The sequence below is a fragment of the Rhinoderma darwinii genome, chromosome 8 (assembly GCF_050947455.1).
Source record: "Rhinoderma darwinii isolate aRhiDar2 chromosome 8, aRhiDar2.hap1, whole genome shotgun sequence".
Classification (NCBI taxonomy): domain Eukaryota; kingdom Metazoa; phylum Chordata; class Amphibia; order Anura; family Rhinodermatidae; genus Rhinoderma; species Rhinoderma darwinii.
This window is the reverse complement of record NC_134694.1, coordinates 67,778,593-67,798,152: the sequence shown is the minus strand read 5'-3', so window position 1 is coordinate 67,798,152 and position 19,560 is coordinate 67,778,593. Positions and strand designations below refer to the sequence as shown.

The window sequence follows — 19,560 nt, the reverse complement described above, 5'->3', positions numbered from 1 at the left end:
TATTGATACGGCCAAACCAGGAAAACTCAGTCTTATGTCAGGAATTAAGATCAGTGCGAAACTTGGCCAGTAGGGGGATAAAATTATTTGTAAACAATTGTGTAAGGTCCCCACTTATACGGGCACATTTATTTATTTTTTATAAATTTGATATCTACACATTATTGAGTCTTGTTAAAATAAGTAAAGCAAAATTGTGATCATTACATGTATTTATAGAATCAATCATTGGTAAAATTGGTGTCGCTCGAACCCTCCTTTTAATCTAATGATAAATGCATGCCAGGTATAAACAGCATCACTGGTTATTATGTGTCTGTACTCTATATTAACCAAACGACATTCCGCAGAATATCAGCAAAGACCTTACTGGTGCCCTTATCTGCACTTCTGGCGGTTGTGCCATAGCTACATAGGCACTCACCAGCTCATCTCCATGATGGGATCCTTCTATACGCCCCTGTAATACCTGTCAGTGCTTGTGACCTCTCCAAAGGCCTTGTAAACCTAAAATAGGGTAACATAATGCTCATGGGGGGAATGTGTTGAGCTCTGGGTGATCTGGTTGTTTTGTGCGACTATCTAGCCAGAGAGATGGCAAATCCTGTGTATTGTTATCATTAGATTCAATTAGGACAATATTAAGATCATAGTCTTTTTATTTATTATGTATTCATGGAAGATGACCGCTCCGTAATTTGATATACATGTATTATTATGTTATTGTAGTGCATACTGTGTGTGTGTGTGTGTGTATGTGTGTGTGTATGTGTATATATATATATATATATGTATATATATATATATATATATATATATAAAACATTCTGTCTAGTTGACCGCAATGGCACTTTTTTTTTTTTTCTAGGTATACATTCCGTTTTAGTGGCTTTAATGGCGGGCAAAGCTGAAGTGAGATACAATCCAATGCTTATACAGCCCTCGGGCGTTGCTGATCTCCTCCAAGATCTGGGCTTTGAGGCAACTGTACTAGATGACTATGATCAAGGAGATGGTGTCCTGGAACTGGTGGTAGGACAACTATGCTGATGTCTTCTGATGGCACTTGTCACTATGTTATGCGCATTGAAGCCTGATGAACACGATTACCGATTTGACATATTTTTGGAATTCATTTTATTCAGTCGGATGTTTTGTTCCATAATTAAATAGTTGAATTCATGCTGCAGCCAGCTGAGAAATAAGAAAATCTATACACAGGCAAGCCCTGCATTAAAAAATCCACTTTAAATAATCACACCGTTTCTTCGCAAAATACGTTCCTATTAATATGGATCCCGTTACTGGTCCTGTAGGGGTTACCACCCAATTTACCATTCAGCAGTCTGAATGGACGCAGCCACCACTGTGTATGTCCTTTTTAATAAAATCCACATTGGTAAGAAATAACTAGGAAATGACTAAACAGAATTTTTATTGACTTGATAGCTGAGTCGGGACCTATATTTACTAGTTTTAGTTCAAATTTGTTATTTTAAGTGGAAATGCTTTTTAGATATTTGCATGACAATTCCGACTTCTAACCGATCCAAATATTACAGGGGTTTCCAGAATACAAAAGCAACTTGAAGTCGGCATTCCCATATTCTGTAACGAACGCATAAAATGAAACGTCCACTTGCAAAATCTATAACAGGGACCCACAACTATTACGTGCCATTTGCTTCTCATATGGGACAATTTAGACCTTTATAAAGCACCAGAGCCCAGGTGTGACCACAACCTCTGCACCCACTATAGTTCCACCTCTGTTCCTTGATCTAACACTATTCAGGTTTCCATGTCATTTTTTACATTATTATTATTCCATGCTGTATTAATATTTTTGTGATTTTACAGGTTAGAGGGATGACCTGCGCATCGTGTGTTCATAAAATAGAATCATGTCTGATGAAAACGAAAGGGGTGCGGTACAGCTCTGTGGCTCTGGCAACCAATAAAGCTCATGTTAAGTATGATCCAGAGATCATTGGACCTAGAGACCTCATGAAGATTATTAATGTAAGTCTTTCATGTTTTGCCAGCTCTGCTGCACTAGATGTAGTGTGAAGTAGATAGAAATGTGGCTTACTAACTTTATTAATATAGATATTGTTTATCGTTCCTAATCCAGGATCTAGGATTCAGTGCATCTTATGTTAAAAAAGATAGATCTGCAAGTCATCTGGATCACATGACTGAAATACTGAGGTATGTATTTCATGCATTGTTAAATATTCAGTATAATGAAATTCTGAATGTCTTCAACTAGATTCAATGTAGCGAATTTAGCAACAACCTTTATGAGCATATTAGAACAGCAATGTCTCCTAGTGTTCCTGGTCCGGGAGTGTCTGGAAGAGAACAGCGACAGGAGCTGTCACTTTTACTGTAAGGAGCGGAAAACGGAACACGGGGTCAAGCAAAGTGACATATGTTTACTATGGATGCAACTGTTTTACCTGCAAACTACTGACCGCAGGCATTCGTATTGATAATAGTTGTGTATATGGGACGTAAGTGCTGTTCAGGCACAGTAAACTAGTGATCATGGATTGTGAGTGGCTGCTCAAGCAGATCCATCTATAACCAGTAATCACTTTGGCACGATCCTTACAATTGTTGGATTGTAACAGGTGTATCCATTTTAAAACGTATCTTTCATAGTGACATAGCTCCTTTTAAAGGGGTTTTCCGAGTTCGTGAAAAATCTGGCCAAGGGGGAGAGATGCAATAAAAGAGGCGTTACTCACCTGACAGATCCCGGCGTTCCCGCACAGCCGCTTTGCTGTTCCCCGCCGCTGTTTGTTGACAAGGCTGCAGCGATGACGTGCCTGTATACCCACGTGATTGCTGCAATCACAGGCCTCAGTGTTATATATGGAACGTGGGATCTGTCAGATGAGTAATGTCTCTTTTATTGTTTGATTGTAAAGATGAATATAAGCGGCAATCGCCAATCCTTTTAAAACTGCTTTATTCAATTCATACCAGCGTATTGCACAGGAGGGCAACGATTCCTTGGCCTACGGCCAATTCACATGATGTCATGCTTTCTCTGGCCTCATGGGATACATCCGCTTCCCTCTTTATATAGTAGTTACTTTTTTTGACACAATATTGGCCATTTGGGAAACTACACCCCTTGAGGAATTCATCTAGGGGTGTAGTGAGCATTTTAACTCCACAGGTGTTTCATAGATTTTATTAGAATTGGGCAGTGAAAATAAAAATATATATTTTTTTCCAATAAGGCCCCATGCACACGAACGTGCTTTTGCGGCCGCAATTCCCCCGAAAATCCACGGGAGAATTGCGGCCCCATTCATTTCTATGGAGCCATGCACACCACCGTAGTTTTTACGGTCCGTGCATGGCCCGGGAGCCCGCACCGCACATGGCTATGGTTGTGTGCATGCGGCCTAAGACGTAGCTTTAGCTCAAAATTAGCCTTTTTTTTTTAACAAATAAAAGGGGAAAAAGCACCCAAACATTTGTAAAGTAATTTCTCCCGTGTACATAACTTAGAGACATAACTTTTACATTTTTCGTCAACAGAGCTGTAAGAGTGCTTGTTTTTTTGCGAGATGAGCTATAGTTTTTATAGGTACCATTTTTGGATACGTGTGACTTTTTGATCGCTTTTTATTTAAAATTTTGGAAGACAAAGTGACCAAAAAACAGCAATTCTGGAAATGTTTGTTAGGGGTGTTCACTGCGCGGGATAAAAAACATATTTTTATAGTTCAGGCCGTTATATTTTTCAATAATAAATGACCTGATAAGGGAAAAATGGTGATTTTAGTTTTTTTGTTTTTTTTTGTTATTACTTGAAATGTTTTTTTTACAACTTACATTTTTTACTTTTTTACATTTTTTTTTGTCCCATTATGTTTAATTGCTGCTCTAATACACTGTACTAACTATAGTGCAATGTTTTAGAACGGTCAGTCGTTCATTGACAGCAAGCCTATTAGGCTCCACCTCTGGGCGGGGCCTAATCAGCTTCCTTAATCGACAGAGCAGGAGGCCATTGTTAGGCCTCCTGTTGCCATAGTAGCCGTCGGCAGCTCTGCAATCGCATGGCAGGGCTGCCGATTTGCTACAAACCACTATGATGCAGCGATCGCTTTTGATCGCTGCATCTAAGGGGTTAATGGCAGGGATCAGAGCTAGCTCCAGTTCCTATCATTACAGCAGGGTGTCTGCTGTAACATACAGCGGACACCCACTGCTAATGACGCCATCTCAGCTTCTGCGCCATCTTGCAGTTGGTACTGGAAGCCGGGGCATAGGAGGCTCCCGTAGCTGTCAGATCGGGAGGCCAGTATTAGGCCTACAGTTGCCATTGCAGCAATCCGCAACCCAGCGATCACGTTGCTGGGGTGCCGGAGGCTAAAAACTCCTCAGATGCTGCGATCTCTATTGAGTGCAGCATCTGAGTGGTTAATCGGCCAGATAGGAGGCTATCTCTGGTCCTAGCCGTTACAGCAGGGTGTCAGCTGTAATATACAGCTGGCACCCGGCGGTGATGGTGCGGGCTCAGCACCTGAGCCCGCACTATCACCGCAACGAAACTGTACTACGGTTTAGGGAAACCCGTGCCCAACATCGCCGTATATATACGTTGGATGTCGGGAAGGGGTTAAAGATGTCTGTTTTTTAGAAACTATTTTTCATATACCCTTTTAGTGAACTTTGAGTTAATAGGAGGATCATCATTTTTCATTCAGGAGAGTGGCTACAAAGAGAATTTCTTAATCTGGAGGACCTGGCTCATCTGTTCATTACACTAACAGTTTATTGGGTTCAATGCGAGCTTACAATGCTTCCTTTGCCCCTGTGGTGTAGCTTCAGCAAAACTGAACACTAAGGGCTTATTTAGACGAATGTGTAATACGTCCGTGCAACGCGCGTGATTTTCACGCGCCTCGCACGGACCTATGTTCGTCTATGGGGCCGTGCAGACTGTCTGTGAGTTTCACGCAGCGTGTGTCCGCTGCGTAAAACTCACGACGTCCTATATTTGTGCGTTGTTCGCGCATCACGCACCCATTGAAGTCAATGGGTGCGTGAAAATCACGGAAGCACTTCTGTGTGACGCGCGTGATTCGCGCAACAGCAGTTAAAAGTATGAATGAAAATGTTTACAAACATACAAACAGTGACATAATGATGGCGGCTGCGCGTTAATCACGCAGCCACGCATCATACGAGCGTGACACACAGAGCTGTTATGTACACGCACACGCTCGTGTAAATCCGGCCTTACAAACTTCTCACATAGATTCCAGCTAATCTCTGGGGGGTCCTAGCAGGGGGACTTACTGTCCGCATCGTTTGGGGCGAGGACCGGACTTAGGTTACATAGCACGGTTGAAAAAAGACAAATGTACATCAAGTTCAACCAAGGTTAAATTGCACCCTGTGCAGATTTTTTTTCTTTTGGCGCCCCTCGACAATCATATGAAAAAATTAGAAGTCATGCAAATAACGACTTTCCTTAATCAAATGAATATATAATTTTAAGCTATATACTATAGTGAAGTCAGGGAGCTATCTTGACTGCCGCTCGATTCAAGCGGTGGACACGGGACCCCTGTTCTCATGTTCGTTGGGGACCCCAAAGCGATTATTTATATATATATATATATATATATATATATATATATATATATATATAGCTTATCCTGCAGATAAGTCGCACATCCTTAAGGCACGCCCTGGTTGGGGGATTCTTGTCAAAATCCGATAACTAAACTAGGACATCTTGTAGATGCATCTATGGAAACAAGGAAGTGACTGCTATTCCCCCATCCTCTTGGTCGCTGTGTGGATTTTCAGATTGCCTTGCAATCACCCAGTGTTTGATCGGCATGAAAACATGGCTTAATTGATCAAACTTGTCTAATAGAAAAACTGACCTTGTTGCGCTTCACTTTCATTTCCTAAACTGCTATGATAAAATGCAGCTGTACTGTGATTGGTTGCTATGACAAAGGCGAGTTTGTCTAGTTGACAGTTTTGATAAATAAGGAACTGAGTTTAGTTATTAGATGTTTCAGTAGAATTGTGTGATAAAATCTTGTGCTCTACATTTCAGGGATTGTTTTTGTAACGGCTTGTTCACATCAGCGTTTGGTTTCCCTTTGACTGCGCTATTGATTCCTTAAAAAAACAAAAACCGGAAACCTTACGGAACGGAGACAAACTAAAACCATTAGCAAATCAAGAATTAGCATTGAAGTCAATGGTAATGCAAAAGGAAGCTATGGTTTCCGTTTTCCTTTCTGTTGATGGGTTCCCCTGACGAAAAGGTCTGATGGAACCCATCAATGGAAACCGAACGCTGATGTGAACAGGCCCGAAGTTAACATCTGAGGCAGATCGTTGGTAGTACCCATGTAGGCAAGGGAGGAAAAGATTGTGATTTATTTATTTTTTTTCCCCTGGCACTGCTTGTTGACTTTATTGTTAAATGAAAATTATTTCCGGCAATTAAGAATTTTATACGTGTGTAAAAGCAACGCGTTTCGAAGCCGGCCTGACATCTTCATCAGGCATAACACATAAGTTATGCCAAATATTTTTCTCTCTTGCCTATGCTTTTACCTACTGGCACGAGTTTCCCTGAACAGAACCCAGGCTGCAGCTCCACTACAATTGAGACGCTTTCTAGGACGTTGTGCTGTTAGCATAACCGGTTTACCTTTAACGTCTTTTTATTATCCAGGCGATGCACTATGTGCACCTTGTGTTTTTTACTATCCTTTTATCGGTAGTGCCATAGCACAGCTGTTCATTTCTATTCATTAGCTTTTATTTATACACCTTACACTGTGTTTTTAGTCGGGTTTTAATGCCATTTACTGCCCTTATCTCGCTCACTCTTTGTTACTTCTGCCTGGATTGCGAACCATCTAATATTTTGCCTGTAAACAGGCTTTACTTCTGCTTTTTTTTTTTTTTAAATCTTTTTGTCAGTCAAAGATTAATTAAGTTTTTGTTTAAACATTTACACACATTTAATACAATGGTTTATGTTTTTAATTCCAATAAATATTAACCTACACCCAGGGGCGTAACTAGGAAAGACTGGGCCCCATAGCAAACTTTTGACTGGGGCCCACCTCCCCTGGGTGTCACACAACCCCCCTTGCAGATAGTGCCTTTTTTACAGCCCTCTCTGTAGATAACGCCATACAGCCCCCTCTGTAGAGAACGCCATACAGCCCCCTCTGTAGAGAACGCCATACAACCCCTGCTGTAGAGAACCCCATACAGCCCCTGCTGTAGAGAACCCCATACAGCCCCCTCTGTAGAGAACGCCATACAGCCCCTGCTGTAGAGAACGCCATACAGCCCCTGCTGTAGAGAACGCCATACAGCCCCTGCTGTAGAGAACGCCATACAGCCCCCGCTGTAGAGAACGCCATACAGCCCCCGCTGTAGAGAACGCCATACAGCCCCCGCTGTAGAGAACGCCATACAGCCCCCGCTGTAGAGAACGCCATACAGCCCCCGCTGTAGAGAACGCCATACAGCCCCCGCTGTAGAGAACGCCATACAGCCCCCGCTGTAGAGAACGCCATACAGCCCCCGCTGTAGAGAACGCCATACAGCCCCCGCTGTAGAGAACGCCATACAGCCCCCGCTGTAGAGAACGCCATACAGCGATAGAACGGGGGACCGATAGTCCCCCAAAGTTCTCCATGACTAACCTCTGACTTCCGGCGTCTGCGCAGCTCAATAAAAATGAAAGGAGCGCTCCATTCATTTCTACGGAGCTGCCGGCACAAACCCCGGAAGTCCGAGGTATGTGATGGAGAACTTCAGGGGACTTTGTCCCCCGTTCTCTCTATCAATGCCAGTGATCACTCATGTATCCCCTGTCCTGTGGATAGGGGATACATGTCTTTTGTTTAATGGCAGAGCGGGGAGATACCTCCCTGCTCTGCCCTAGAGTTCAGTGGCGTCGCGCTGTAGCAGCCATAGCGGCTGCTAGCGGAGCCTCCGGTCATGGTGGGGGCCCGTGCCGGCGGGCGACACGGGCCCCCTCATGCCGCGGGCCCTGTAGCAGCTGCTACGGCGTTAGTTACGCCACTGCCTATACACCCTTGTTTTCCATTTTATTAAACCTAACAAATCTTGTCTGCATCTATTCTTAATTTGTTGTAGTCCAGCATGTATTTTTGTTAATCTGATATTATTTATTGAGAGGCAAGCAGGGGTGTGGAAACAGTAAACCAAGCTTCCGACGACTCCCTTTTTCTACTGTCTGGCTACATTTCCAACTCTGACTATTTACTCTAGTGAAATGGTAACCTCAGGCTTTTCATCACCATCATGTAAATAGTCGGGCTACTTGGAACATAAAATATATTTACTGGAATAGAATTTTTGAATAAAAAAAATCATATATGAGATGGAATATATTTTATCTTGGAGTTGGTACATTTTATCCCCCTGGACTCCACCAAAAACTCACTCACAACTCCATAACTCTGACTTCAACGCCATGAAGGAAAGAAAATTATTATTATTATTTTTTCATTGCCCAATTCTAATAAAATCTATGGAACATCTGTGGGGTAAAAATGCTCACTGCACCCCTATATAAACTTGAGGGCCGTAGCATCTAAAATGGAGTTTTTGGGGGGGAGGCGGTTTTCCTTGTGTTTTGGCACCTCAAGCCTCTGCAAAGCCTTTAATGGTGCCTGTAAAACATCCTAATAAAAAAGAGGCCCCAAAATCCACAAGTTGTTCCTTTTGTATCTTAGGCCTGTGTTTCAATCAAGTAGCACATATGGGCCACATATGGGATGTTTCTGAAAACTGCAGAATCTGGGTAATCAAGATTGAGTTGCATTTCCCTGTTAACACTTGCTGTGTTAGGGTATATTCACACGGCTTATTTTCAGCTGTTTTTCGGGCCGTAAATGGCCGAAAAATCTGAAGCAGAACGCCTCCAAACATCTGCCTATTGATTTCAATGGGAAACACAGCGTTCTGTTCCGACGGGCCATTTTTTTACACGGCCTTTTTAAAAAACGGCCGCGTAAGAAAACGCCCGCGAAAAAGAAGTGCATGTCACTTCTTGAGCCGTTTTTCATTGACTCTATAGAAAAACTGCTCCAAAAACGGCCGTGATAAACACGAGTTGCTAAAAAAACGGCTGAAAATGACGAGCTGTTTTCCCTTGATGTTTTTTAGTAAGCGTGTGAACATACTCTAATAGAAAAAAAGTGGATTCAAATTGAATATCTGCAAAAAACAGACATTTTTACACTTCACCGCCACCGTGCTTTAATTCCTGTGAAAAACCTAAAGGGTTATCAAACTCACTGAATGCTGTCTTAAATATGTCGAGGGGTGTGTATATATAAATATATATAACAATTTTTATGGGGGTTTCTAATATATAGATCTTTCAAAGACACTTAAACTGAATTGGTCCCTAGAAAATAAGGGTTTTTGGAAATGGTGTTGGAAATTTGAAAAATTGCTGTTAAACTTTTGAACCTTCTAATGTTCTAAAAAAAATAAAAGGGCATTTAGAAAAATTATGCCAACATAAAGTAGACTTGGGAAATGTTAATTATTATTGTCTTACAAGAGAATAATGAAATTTTGTAAAAATGCTATTTAAAAAATAAATAAAAATAAATTCTATATCTTTTGGTGTTTTTCACAAATATGTCAGTGGTAAAATTTGGTCGATATATCCTAAAGTGCAATGTGTCACAAAAAACTATTTCAGAATCACTTAAAGCGACACATGTCAGATTAGAAAAATGGTACTCTGTCAGAAAGGCCAAAGCCGGCTAAGGGGTTAAAGTAGTTTTTTTTTTTTTTTAAACTGTAATTCTACATATTCCGGTGGGGTTATCGTCTTCTTCAAGGACGACTGGCATGCACCTGAATAGATCAGCTTGTTTTTTTTTTATTAGCTTCTCCGACTTTACTGTCGTATTCAGTGATGCACCCGTTACTCTTTCTATCTAGATATCTGCCTGCAATATTTTTACAAAGATTAATTTTCAGCATATGAAACGTCTTGGCTATAACTTCATAATCTAAAACGTTTGTTTTACTATGTATATAAGGATTGCTCACGTTATTATAACGAGTGACGTGTTTTCTTGTCAAGGTGGAAGCGATCGTTTCTGATTAGTCTGATCTTTTGCATTCCTGTCATGGGATTAATGATCTACATGATGTTCATGGACAACCAGCACATGATGCTTCACCACCACAACCTGACTACGGATGATATAACAATGTATCACCCTACAATGGTCCTGGAATATCAGATCATGCCAGGCTTGTCCATCATGAACCTGCTGTCCTTCCTGTTGTGTGTTCCCGTACAGGTAATTGACGGTTTTTATTTTATATAAAGAATCACAATCGCTTTTCTTCAGTATGTCACCATGGCCTTGATTCAGCACTATAGCTGTAGAAGCAGAATATTGAAAAGCTGTTTTATGATGCCAGTTTTATACGTATTACTCCCATCTAGTCACTTTATGATGTTTCTGCAATATTCATTTTGAATATATTTTATTATTATATATATTTTTTTTTTTTAGTTTTTAGGTGGATGGTATTTCTACATTCAAGCATACAAAGCCTTGAAACATAAAACTGCTAATATGGATGTACTTATAGTTCTAGCCACTTCCATTGCTTTTATTTATTCGCTGGTTATCCTTCTGGTTGCAATGTGTGAAAAATCCAAAGTAAACCCAATTACCTTTTTTGACACTCCACCGATGCTATTTGTCTTCATTGCTTTGGGTCGGTGGCTGGAGCATGTTGCTAAGGTAAGAATTAATTGTGCTTTATTACAATGGTGGAAGAATTAGGATAACATTTTCCATTATTCAGAGGATCAATGAGCCAAAAAGCAGGTGTAGGTGCACCCACTATATGCCGAACATGTCCATATGCGTTAGTTAACTACAGATTTCTATACAGGGGGATCTGCAAAAAAAAAGTTGTACAATGCACATACGTTTTTTTGAGGCTATGCTCACACGACTGCCAGAGCTTTGGCCCCTCCGTGGCAGTACTGTCAGATTCGACTGTAAGTCAATGGAGTTGTTGGAATCTGTCATATGACGGATCCGGCAAATCGTTGTGGTTTATAAACCAAAACCCCAACGCAAGTGTGAACATAGTCTTAGAAAGCAAGTCAATGGGTAAAAATCGGCAACTTTTTGCCTTCCAGTCGCACAACTCAGGGCTATACGTTCAGAGCAAACGTCAGGATATTTTCCTGCCGTATACATTGAACATGCAACGCAAACACAGTGGGAATAGAGCTGTAAAACATCTTATGGAGACCATCACATTCAAACCGTTTATATGGTTCCCTCTAATTATTTTTTTGATGTATCATTTATTTATTAATTGTTGGTCGTGTTCAGCATATAGTGTTGTCCATCTGCAGCGTCCCAGGTTTATTTTAGAGAACAGGTTGTCTAGGTGGGACAGCCCTTTTGTCTATTACATGATTAGGGGGTTTATCATGTGATATATACAGTGAAGGAAATAAGTATTTGATCCCTTGCTGATTTTGTAAGTTTGCCCACTGTCAAAGACATGAACAGTCTAGAATTTTTAGGCTAGGTTAATTTTACCAGTGAGAGATAGATTATATTAAAAAAAAAACAGAAAATCACATAGTCAAAATTATATATATTTATTTGCATTGTGCACAGAGAAATAAGTATTTGATCCCCTACCAACCATTGAGTTCAGCCTCCTCCAGACCAGTTACACGCTCCAAATCAACTTGGTGCCTGCATTAAAGACAGCTGTCTTAAATGGTCACCTGTATAAAAGACTCCTGTCCACAGACTCAATCAGTCTGACTCTAACCTCTACAACATGGGCAAGACCAAAGAGCTTTCTAAGGATGTCAGGGACAAGATCATAGACCTGCACAAGGCTGGAATGGGCTACAAAACCATAAGTAAGACGCTGGGTGAGAAGGAGACAACTGTTGGTGCAATAGTAAGAAAATGGAAGACATACAAAATGACTGTCAATCGACATCGATCTGGGGCTCCATGCAAAATCTCACCTCGTGGGGTATCCTTGATCCTGAGGAAGGTGTGAGCTCAGCCGAAAACTACACGGGGGGAACTTGTTAATGATCTCAAGGCAGCTGGGACCACAGTCACCAAGAAAACCATTGGTAACCCATTACGCCTTAATGGATTAAAATCCTGCAGTGCCCGCAAGGTCCCCCTGCTCAAGAAGGCACATGTACAGGCCCGTCTGAAGTTTGCAAATGAACATCTGGATGATTCTGAGAGTGATTGGGAGAAGGTGCTGTGATCAGATGAAACTAAAATTGAGCTCTTTGGCTTTAACTCAACTCGCCGTGTTTGGAGGAAGAGAAATGCTGCCTATGACCCAAAGAACACCGTCCCTACTGTCAAGCATGGAGGTGGAAACATTATGTTTTGGGGGTGTTTCTCTGCTAAGGGCACAGGACTACTTCACCGCATCAATGGGAGAATAGATGGAATCCTGAGTGACAACCACCTTCCCTCCACCTTCCCTCCACCAGGACATTAAAAATGGCTCGTGGCTGGGTCTTCCAGCACGACAATGACCCGAAACATACAGCCAAGGCAACAAGGGAGTGGCTCAAAAAGAAGCACATTAAGGTCATGGAGTGGCCTAGCCAGTCTCCAGACCTTAATCCCATCGAAAATTTATGGAGGGAGCTGAAGATCCGAGTTGCCAAGCGACAGCCTCGAAATCTTAATGATTTACAGATGATCTGCAAAGAGGAGTGGGCCAAAATTCCATCTAACATGTGTGCAAACCTCATCATCAACTACAAAAAAACGTCTTGGCTGCTGTGCTTGCCAAAAAGGGTTTTGCCACCAAGTATTAAGTCTTGTTTGCCAAAGGGATCAAATACTTATTTCTCTGTTCACAATGCAAATAAATATATATAATTTTGTCTGTGATTTTTTTTTTTTTTTAATATAATCTATCTCTCACTGGTAAAATTAACCTAGCCTAAAAATTCTAGACTGTTCATGTCTTTGACAGTGGGCAAACGTACAAAATCAGCAAGGGATCAAATACTATTTCCTTCACTGTATATATAATTTCCTTTGGTTTCTTTTGGGGGTCCGAGCACTGAGACTCCCACCAATCGCTAGAACGAAGCAGCTGAAGTGCTCGTGTGAGCGCTCAGCCGCTTCGTGTCTGTTCGGCTTTTTCCGGAATTGGAGTACGGGCTGATAGACTTTGTATTGAGTCCGTGCACGATACAATTATTTCCGGAAAAAGCCGAACAGACACGAAGCGGCTGAACGCTCACACGAGCGCTTCAGCTGCTTCGTTGTAGCGATTGGTGGGGGTCTCCGTGCTCGGACCCCCACCAATCCAAACTTCTGACATGTCTCTATGACATGTCAGAAGTTTGTCAAACGTTTAGCTACACTTTAAAGAGGCTCTGTCACCAGATTATAAGTGCTCTATCTCCTACATAATCTGATCGGCGCTGTAATGTAGATAACAACAGTGGTTTTTATTTTGAAAAACTATCATTTTTGAGCAAGTTATGAGCTAGTTTAGATTTATCAAGCACGAAGTAGAGGGAAGTCGGCACCACTCTCAATCTTCACAGCATGGAACAGGCAGATAGATGCAAGTGGAATCAGGGTTTTTCTCATTTAAGCAAACTTCGGGCGGTGCTCAGCATAAAAACAGACGGTCTTGTAGTATAATGTGAATGAGAGAAATGAAAATGCGGCACTCACCCGTTTGCAAATCTTCTTAACTTTATTGTGTCACCTTGGCGAGGGTAAAAGCATTACAGGGAGGACAGCTAGTTGTAGTTTACAGCCTGTTTCGCGCTGAAGATCGCGCTTCTTCTGACTAGAAGAAGCGCGATCTCCAGCGTGAAACAGGCTGTAACCTACAACTAGCTGTCCTCCCTTTAATGCTTTTACCCTCGCCAAGATGACACAATAAAGTTAAGAAGATTTGCAAACGGGTGAGTGCCGCATTTTCATTTCTCTCATTCACGTTAGTTTAGATTTATGCTAATGAGTTTCTCAATGGACAACTGGGCGTGTTTTTACTTTTGACCAACTGGGTGTTGTACAGAGGAGTGTATGAGGCTGACCAATCAGTGACTAATCAGCCTCATACACTTCTCATTGTTCCAGCCCAGCTTCTTTCGCTGCACAATCACACTGTCCTGTGGATCATGCTGGGCTGGAACAATAAGAAGTGTAGGACACTGATTGGTCACTGATTGGTCAGCCTCATACACTCCTCTGTACAACACCCAGTTGGTAAAAAGTAAAAACACGCCCAGTTGTCCATTGAGAAACTCATTAGCATAAATCTAAACTAGCTCATAACTTGCTCAAAAATGATTAGTTTTTCAAAAGAAAAACCACTGCTGTTCTCTACATTACAGCGCCAATCAGATTATGTAGGAGATAGGGCACTTATAATCTGGTGACAGAGCTTCTCTTAGGCCCTGTTCACACAGAGTTTTTTTGCAGGCAGAAAATTCTGCCTCCATTCCATCTGGAATTTTGACGCAGATTTTGATCAGCCTGCACGCCGTTTGCGGCCATTGAGTGCCGTAGGCAAAAATGCAGAGAAAAACGCTTTCTCTGCCTCCCATTGATGTCAATGGGAGGTCAGAGACGTAAAGCCCGAAGACAGGGCATGTCGCCTCTTTTTCCCGCTCGCGGGAAAAAAAACTGCTTCGCCTCCCATTGAAATCAATGGGAGGAGTTTTTTGGCGTGTTTTCGCGTGTTTTCCGACACGAAAACTCTGTGTGAACAGGGCCTTAAAGGGAATGTGTTGCCAGCAAAACATGATTTTTTTTTTTTTTTTAGTTAAACAATTAGTGTATAGGTGATTAAACATTGTTCTAATTTTTTTTTTTTTTCACGAGTCAGGAAATATTATAAATTGGATTCAATTGGATTCTAATTTATAATATTTCCCATTGCTGGTCACTAGATGGAGCCATTCCCAAAATTGCAGCATTGCATGTGGTAAAGCAACCACATTGCTTTATGCTACAAAATTGGGTAAAAAGCCCTCGCTCTAGTGAGCTCTCAGCATCCCCCCCTCCTTTATCCTGGCTCGTGCCGGGAGAAACGAGGGGTTTGAACGGTCTAACCTCCTACACTGTGTGTCGCCATTTTTTGAGCTAACACACAGTGTAGAAGGTTTACATACAGTAGTAAACACACACTGAACACAAACATACATAGAAATCCCTTACCTGCTCCAGTCGCCGCCGCTCCATCCGCTCCGTCTGCTGCCGCTGCTCCATGTGCACAAGTCCGGAAGCCGCGACCGGAAGTAGTAATCTTACTGTCCGGCCGCGACTTCCGGTCCACAGGAAAATGGCGCCGGACGGCGCGCATTTCAAATTGAACTGTGTGGGAGCGGCGCATGCGCCGTTCCCACACAGCGGCGTACATGTTAGTGGATGGAACGGGCCCCGTTCGCAGTCCCTACGGGACTGGAGCTGCCGTATTCCATGTCTGTATGTGTCGTTAATCGACACATAAGAAATGGAAAAAAAAATGGCAGCCCCCATAGGGAAGAAAAAGTGTAAAAATAAGAAAAAGTAACACACAAACACACAAATTAATCCAAACGTTTTTAATAAAGCACTAACATCTTTAACATATTAAAAAAAATTTGTGGTAACACTGTTCCTTTAAGGCTGACTTTTGAGGCCAGTGCAAAATGTATCCATTGTGTGTAGGATGCACACAGACAGAATTGGGTGGGGGGAATTTATGAGACATATGGGATAACAATAATATAATATCATTTGTACATTATATCACCATTAACAGCAACTTACACATTGGGAATGTGAACTATATAAATTTTTTAACTTTTAAACTAAAATGTACAAAGGAATAAATTAGTGTTGAGGCTCCTATGAGGTTAATGTGATGAAATCTCTTCCAGAGCAAAACATCAGAAGCTCTCGCACGACTCATTTCACTGCAAGCAACTGAAGCTACCATTGTAATACTGGGGCCTGACAACTCTACCTCCAGGTACGTTTTTTTTTTGGGCTGCTGATACAGATCTTTTTTTATATTAATGATATAAAGTCTTTTCGGTATTATTCTTAAAGAGGCTCTGTCACCAGATTTTGCAACCCCTATCTCCTATTGCAGCAGATAGGCGCTGCAATGTAGATTACAGTAACGTTTTTATTTTTAAAAAACGAGCATTTTTGGCCAAGTTATGACCATTTTTGTAGTTATGCAAATGAGGCTTGCAAAAGTCCAAGTGGGTGTGTTTAAAAGTAAAAGTCCAAGTGGGCGTGTATTATGTGCGTACATCGGGGCGTTTTTAATACTTTCACTAGCTGGGCGCTCTGAAGAGAAGTAACATCCTCTTCTCTTCAGAACGCCCAGCTTCTGACAGTGCAGATCTGTGGCGTCACTCACAGGTCCTGCATCGTGACGGCCACATCGGCACCAGAGGCTACAGATGATTCTGCAGCAGCATCGGCGTTTGCAGGTAAATCGATGTAGCTACTTACCTGCAAACGCTGATGCTGCTGCAGAATCAACTGTAGCCTCTGGTGCCGATGTGGCCGTCACGATGCAGGACCTGTGAGTGACGTCACAGATCTGCACTGTCAGAAGCTGGGCGTTCTGAAGAGAAGAGGATGTTACTTCTCTTCAGAGCGCCCAGCTAGTGAAAGTATTAAAAACGCCCCGATGTACGCACATAATACACGCCCACTTGGACTTTTACTTTTAAACACACCCACTTGGACTTTTGCAAGCCTCATTTGCATAACTACAAAAATGGTCATAACTTGGCCAAAAATGCTCGTTTTTTAAAAATAAAAACGTTACTGTAATCTACATTGCAGCGCCGATCTGCTGCAATAGCAGATAGGGGTTGCAAAATCTGGTGACAGAGCCTCTTTAAATGTATGTCCATGCAGTCTGCAAGATGGTATGGATGCCACTTTGATATCTATGTACGGATTTTCTCCATATAACAGTCAGTATTTTTTTCTTTTTTGTTACAGGATTATGACTTTTGTCCGGGCCCTTCCTTTATATGGGGAGGGGGGTTTCTGTTGAGCATATCTCCACAGTAGGGCAAAAATATGGTGTGACCAGAGCCTTACTCTTTCTAACATCTTTCGTGTTAAAGTCATGTATACTTGATATAAACCTTTTGACCTAAATGGCCACTTTGTTGTATATTTATCTATTCTAGTGTCCGTATTTGTATTATGGCGCACAATTTTCAGTTCTGTTTTCCGGCAGTGAGTGAGAATTATTAGCAATGACCTTCTCGTAACAGATTATCATTCTTTCAAACTATTGAAAATTCTCTATCACAGTGAGGTGCAGGTCGATGTGGAATTGGTTCAGAGAGGGGACGTTGTGAAAGTGGTACCTGGTGGAAAGTTTCCTGTGGATGGGCGAGTTATTGAAGGCCACTCTATGGTGGATGAATCTCTCATTACAGGTACTTGTTGACCAAGGAGCAGTCTCTGGCTGTTGTACGATGATGATGGTTATGGCCTAGATTGAATAGACATTAAAAGTGTCCAAAATCAGGTGTTATGGTACCCGTACACACAGAGATTTATGCCATGCTGCCAGGAACCGTGCAGCATACGCAGTTTGGTGTTGAGGACTTTGACCGCGTGGCAAGTGCACGTGAAGCACATGGTTTTTATATGATTCACTAGTACTGGTTGCTTGGCTGCAAACCGCATTGCAAAACCATGGTAATGCAAATTAAAACCACATACGGTCATTGCCACATGGTTTTTAGCAGCATGGCGCACAACCGCTATCTATACGCCCACCCTTATTCTTTTTTTGGCATAAAATCTAAAAACTTTTCGACAGTCATGGACATCCAGCTTCTGCTCACGTTGGAAGTCTGCTAAAATAATAGGATGCCCTATTGTCCTCACTAAGTAACCTCAAATAGAGATCTGGCAGTCCAGCGTCTTTTTAAGATAAAGGCAGGCTGCCATATCAGTGAATGCTGATCGTGTATATGGTACTAATGGCCAATGATCGGGTGAACGGGCGCTCATACAAACACTCGTCCCCTATCATTTCCCCGTATACAGGGCAATAATCAGCCAACAAACAGACAAATGCTTGATTGTCGACTGATCATGTTTTTTATGTGGCGAAAATGCTGTTTTGCTGCTGACCAGATGCAAAATGTATAGGAACGAGTGCTGATTGACGCGCGGTTATTATCGATCGGCGCTAGTTACCGGGCGGAAATCCGCTTGTGTAAAACCTCCTTAATGTTAGCGGAGATGTAAGGGTTATCTAAATGTAAAAGAAAGGTAAAATATGAAAAATCTTTTAAGATTATATGGAATGCATATGTATACTTAGGCTCAGTTCACACAGAGTTTTTTTGACGCGGAAAACGCCCCAAAAAACGTCCGAAAATGCCTCTCATTGATTTCAATGGGAGGCGGAGGCGTTTTTTTTCCACGAGCGGAAAAATAAGCGACATACCCTATCTTCGGGCGTTTACGTCTCTGACCTCCCATTGACATCAATGGGAGACAGAGAAAGCGTATTTTGCCTCGTTTTTGCCTCTGGCGCTCAATAGGCGTGAGCGAAAAACGCCTGCAAAAAAACTCTGTGTGAGCAGGGCCTAATATATCATTTACAGTACTCTTAGCACCGTATTTATTGTATTCTGCTAGCTGCATGAATAACTATTGGAAGAGCAGTGTTAGGGCCTGTTCACATCAGCGTTGGCTTTCCGTTGAGGGGTTCCGTCTGAGGTTTCCGTCATGGAACCCCGCAACAGAAAATCAAACGGAAACCTTAGCTTCCGTTTGCATCACCATTGATATCAATGGTGACGGAAACATTGCTAATGGTTTCCGTTTGTCACCGTTCCGACAGGTTTCTGTCTTTTCGACGGAATCCATAGCGCAGTCGGCTTCAAATTACATTCATTAAATTAATACATTTGCAAAATCATGAAAACATTTCTGGAATACTAATCTGCCTGTGTATAGCATCATATTAACCTATTTATAGCAGATTGCGTAACTTCATTTGGTGTGACTTTTTATAGTACAGTTGCAGGAGACAATGTACATAACTTGATCTGCACCCTGTGTTTCCCAGGTGAGGCCATGCCTGTAACTAAGAAGCCGGGAAGCAGTGTTATTGCTGGATCAATTAACCAGAATGGCTCCTTGCTCATCTCCGCCACTCATGTTGGTTCCGACACTACTCTCTCACAAATAGTTAAACTTGTGGAAGAAGCACAGACATCCAAGGTAACAACTACTATAAAACAAAAAGCTATTTTCTCAGTCACACATGTCATAACGAATATTCACACAAAATGGATCAGTGCATGGATGCACATCCGCAATGAATGAAGATAGACCATCACTGAGTCCCAGAAGTAAAAGGCTCTACGGAATGCTCCAACACCTTGGGCACAGCGCACAGATTTGTAACTAAAAATCTGACACAACGTTCTAAGGCTCAGTTCACATC

The 19,560-nt window shown here is 41.9% G+C and overlaps 1 protein-coding gene across 1 annotated transcript in view; it reads left to right on the top strand.

Moving 5' to 3' along the window:
* Positions 1 to 19,560, top strand: part of ATP7A (ATPase copper transporting alpha) — an 80,866-nt gene that overhangs the window by 33,136 nt on the left and 28,170 nt on the right. The window contains exons 6-13 of the mRNA XM_075835710.1: positions 869 to 1,032; positions 1,861 to 2,022; positions 2,135 to 2,211; positions 10,151 to 10,373; positions 10,593 to 10,826; positions 15,992 to 16,083; positions 17,400 to 17,527; positions 19,180 to 19,334. Coding sequence (XP_075691825.1) covers positions 869 to 1,032; positions 1,861 to 2,022; positions 2,135 to 2,211; positions 10,151 to 10,373; positions 10,593 to 10,826; positions 15,992 to 16,083; positions 17,400 to 17,527; positions 19,180 to 19,334 — 1,235 coding nt within the window. The remainder of the gene's footprint in view (positions 1 to 868; positions 1,033 to 1,860; positions 2,023 to 2,134; positions 2,212 to 10,150; positions 10,374 to 10,592; positions 10,827 to 15,991; positions 16,084 to 17,399; positions 17,528 to 19,179; positions 19,335 to 19,560) is intronic.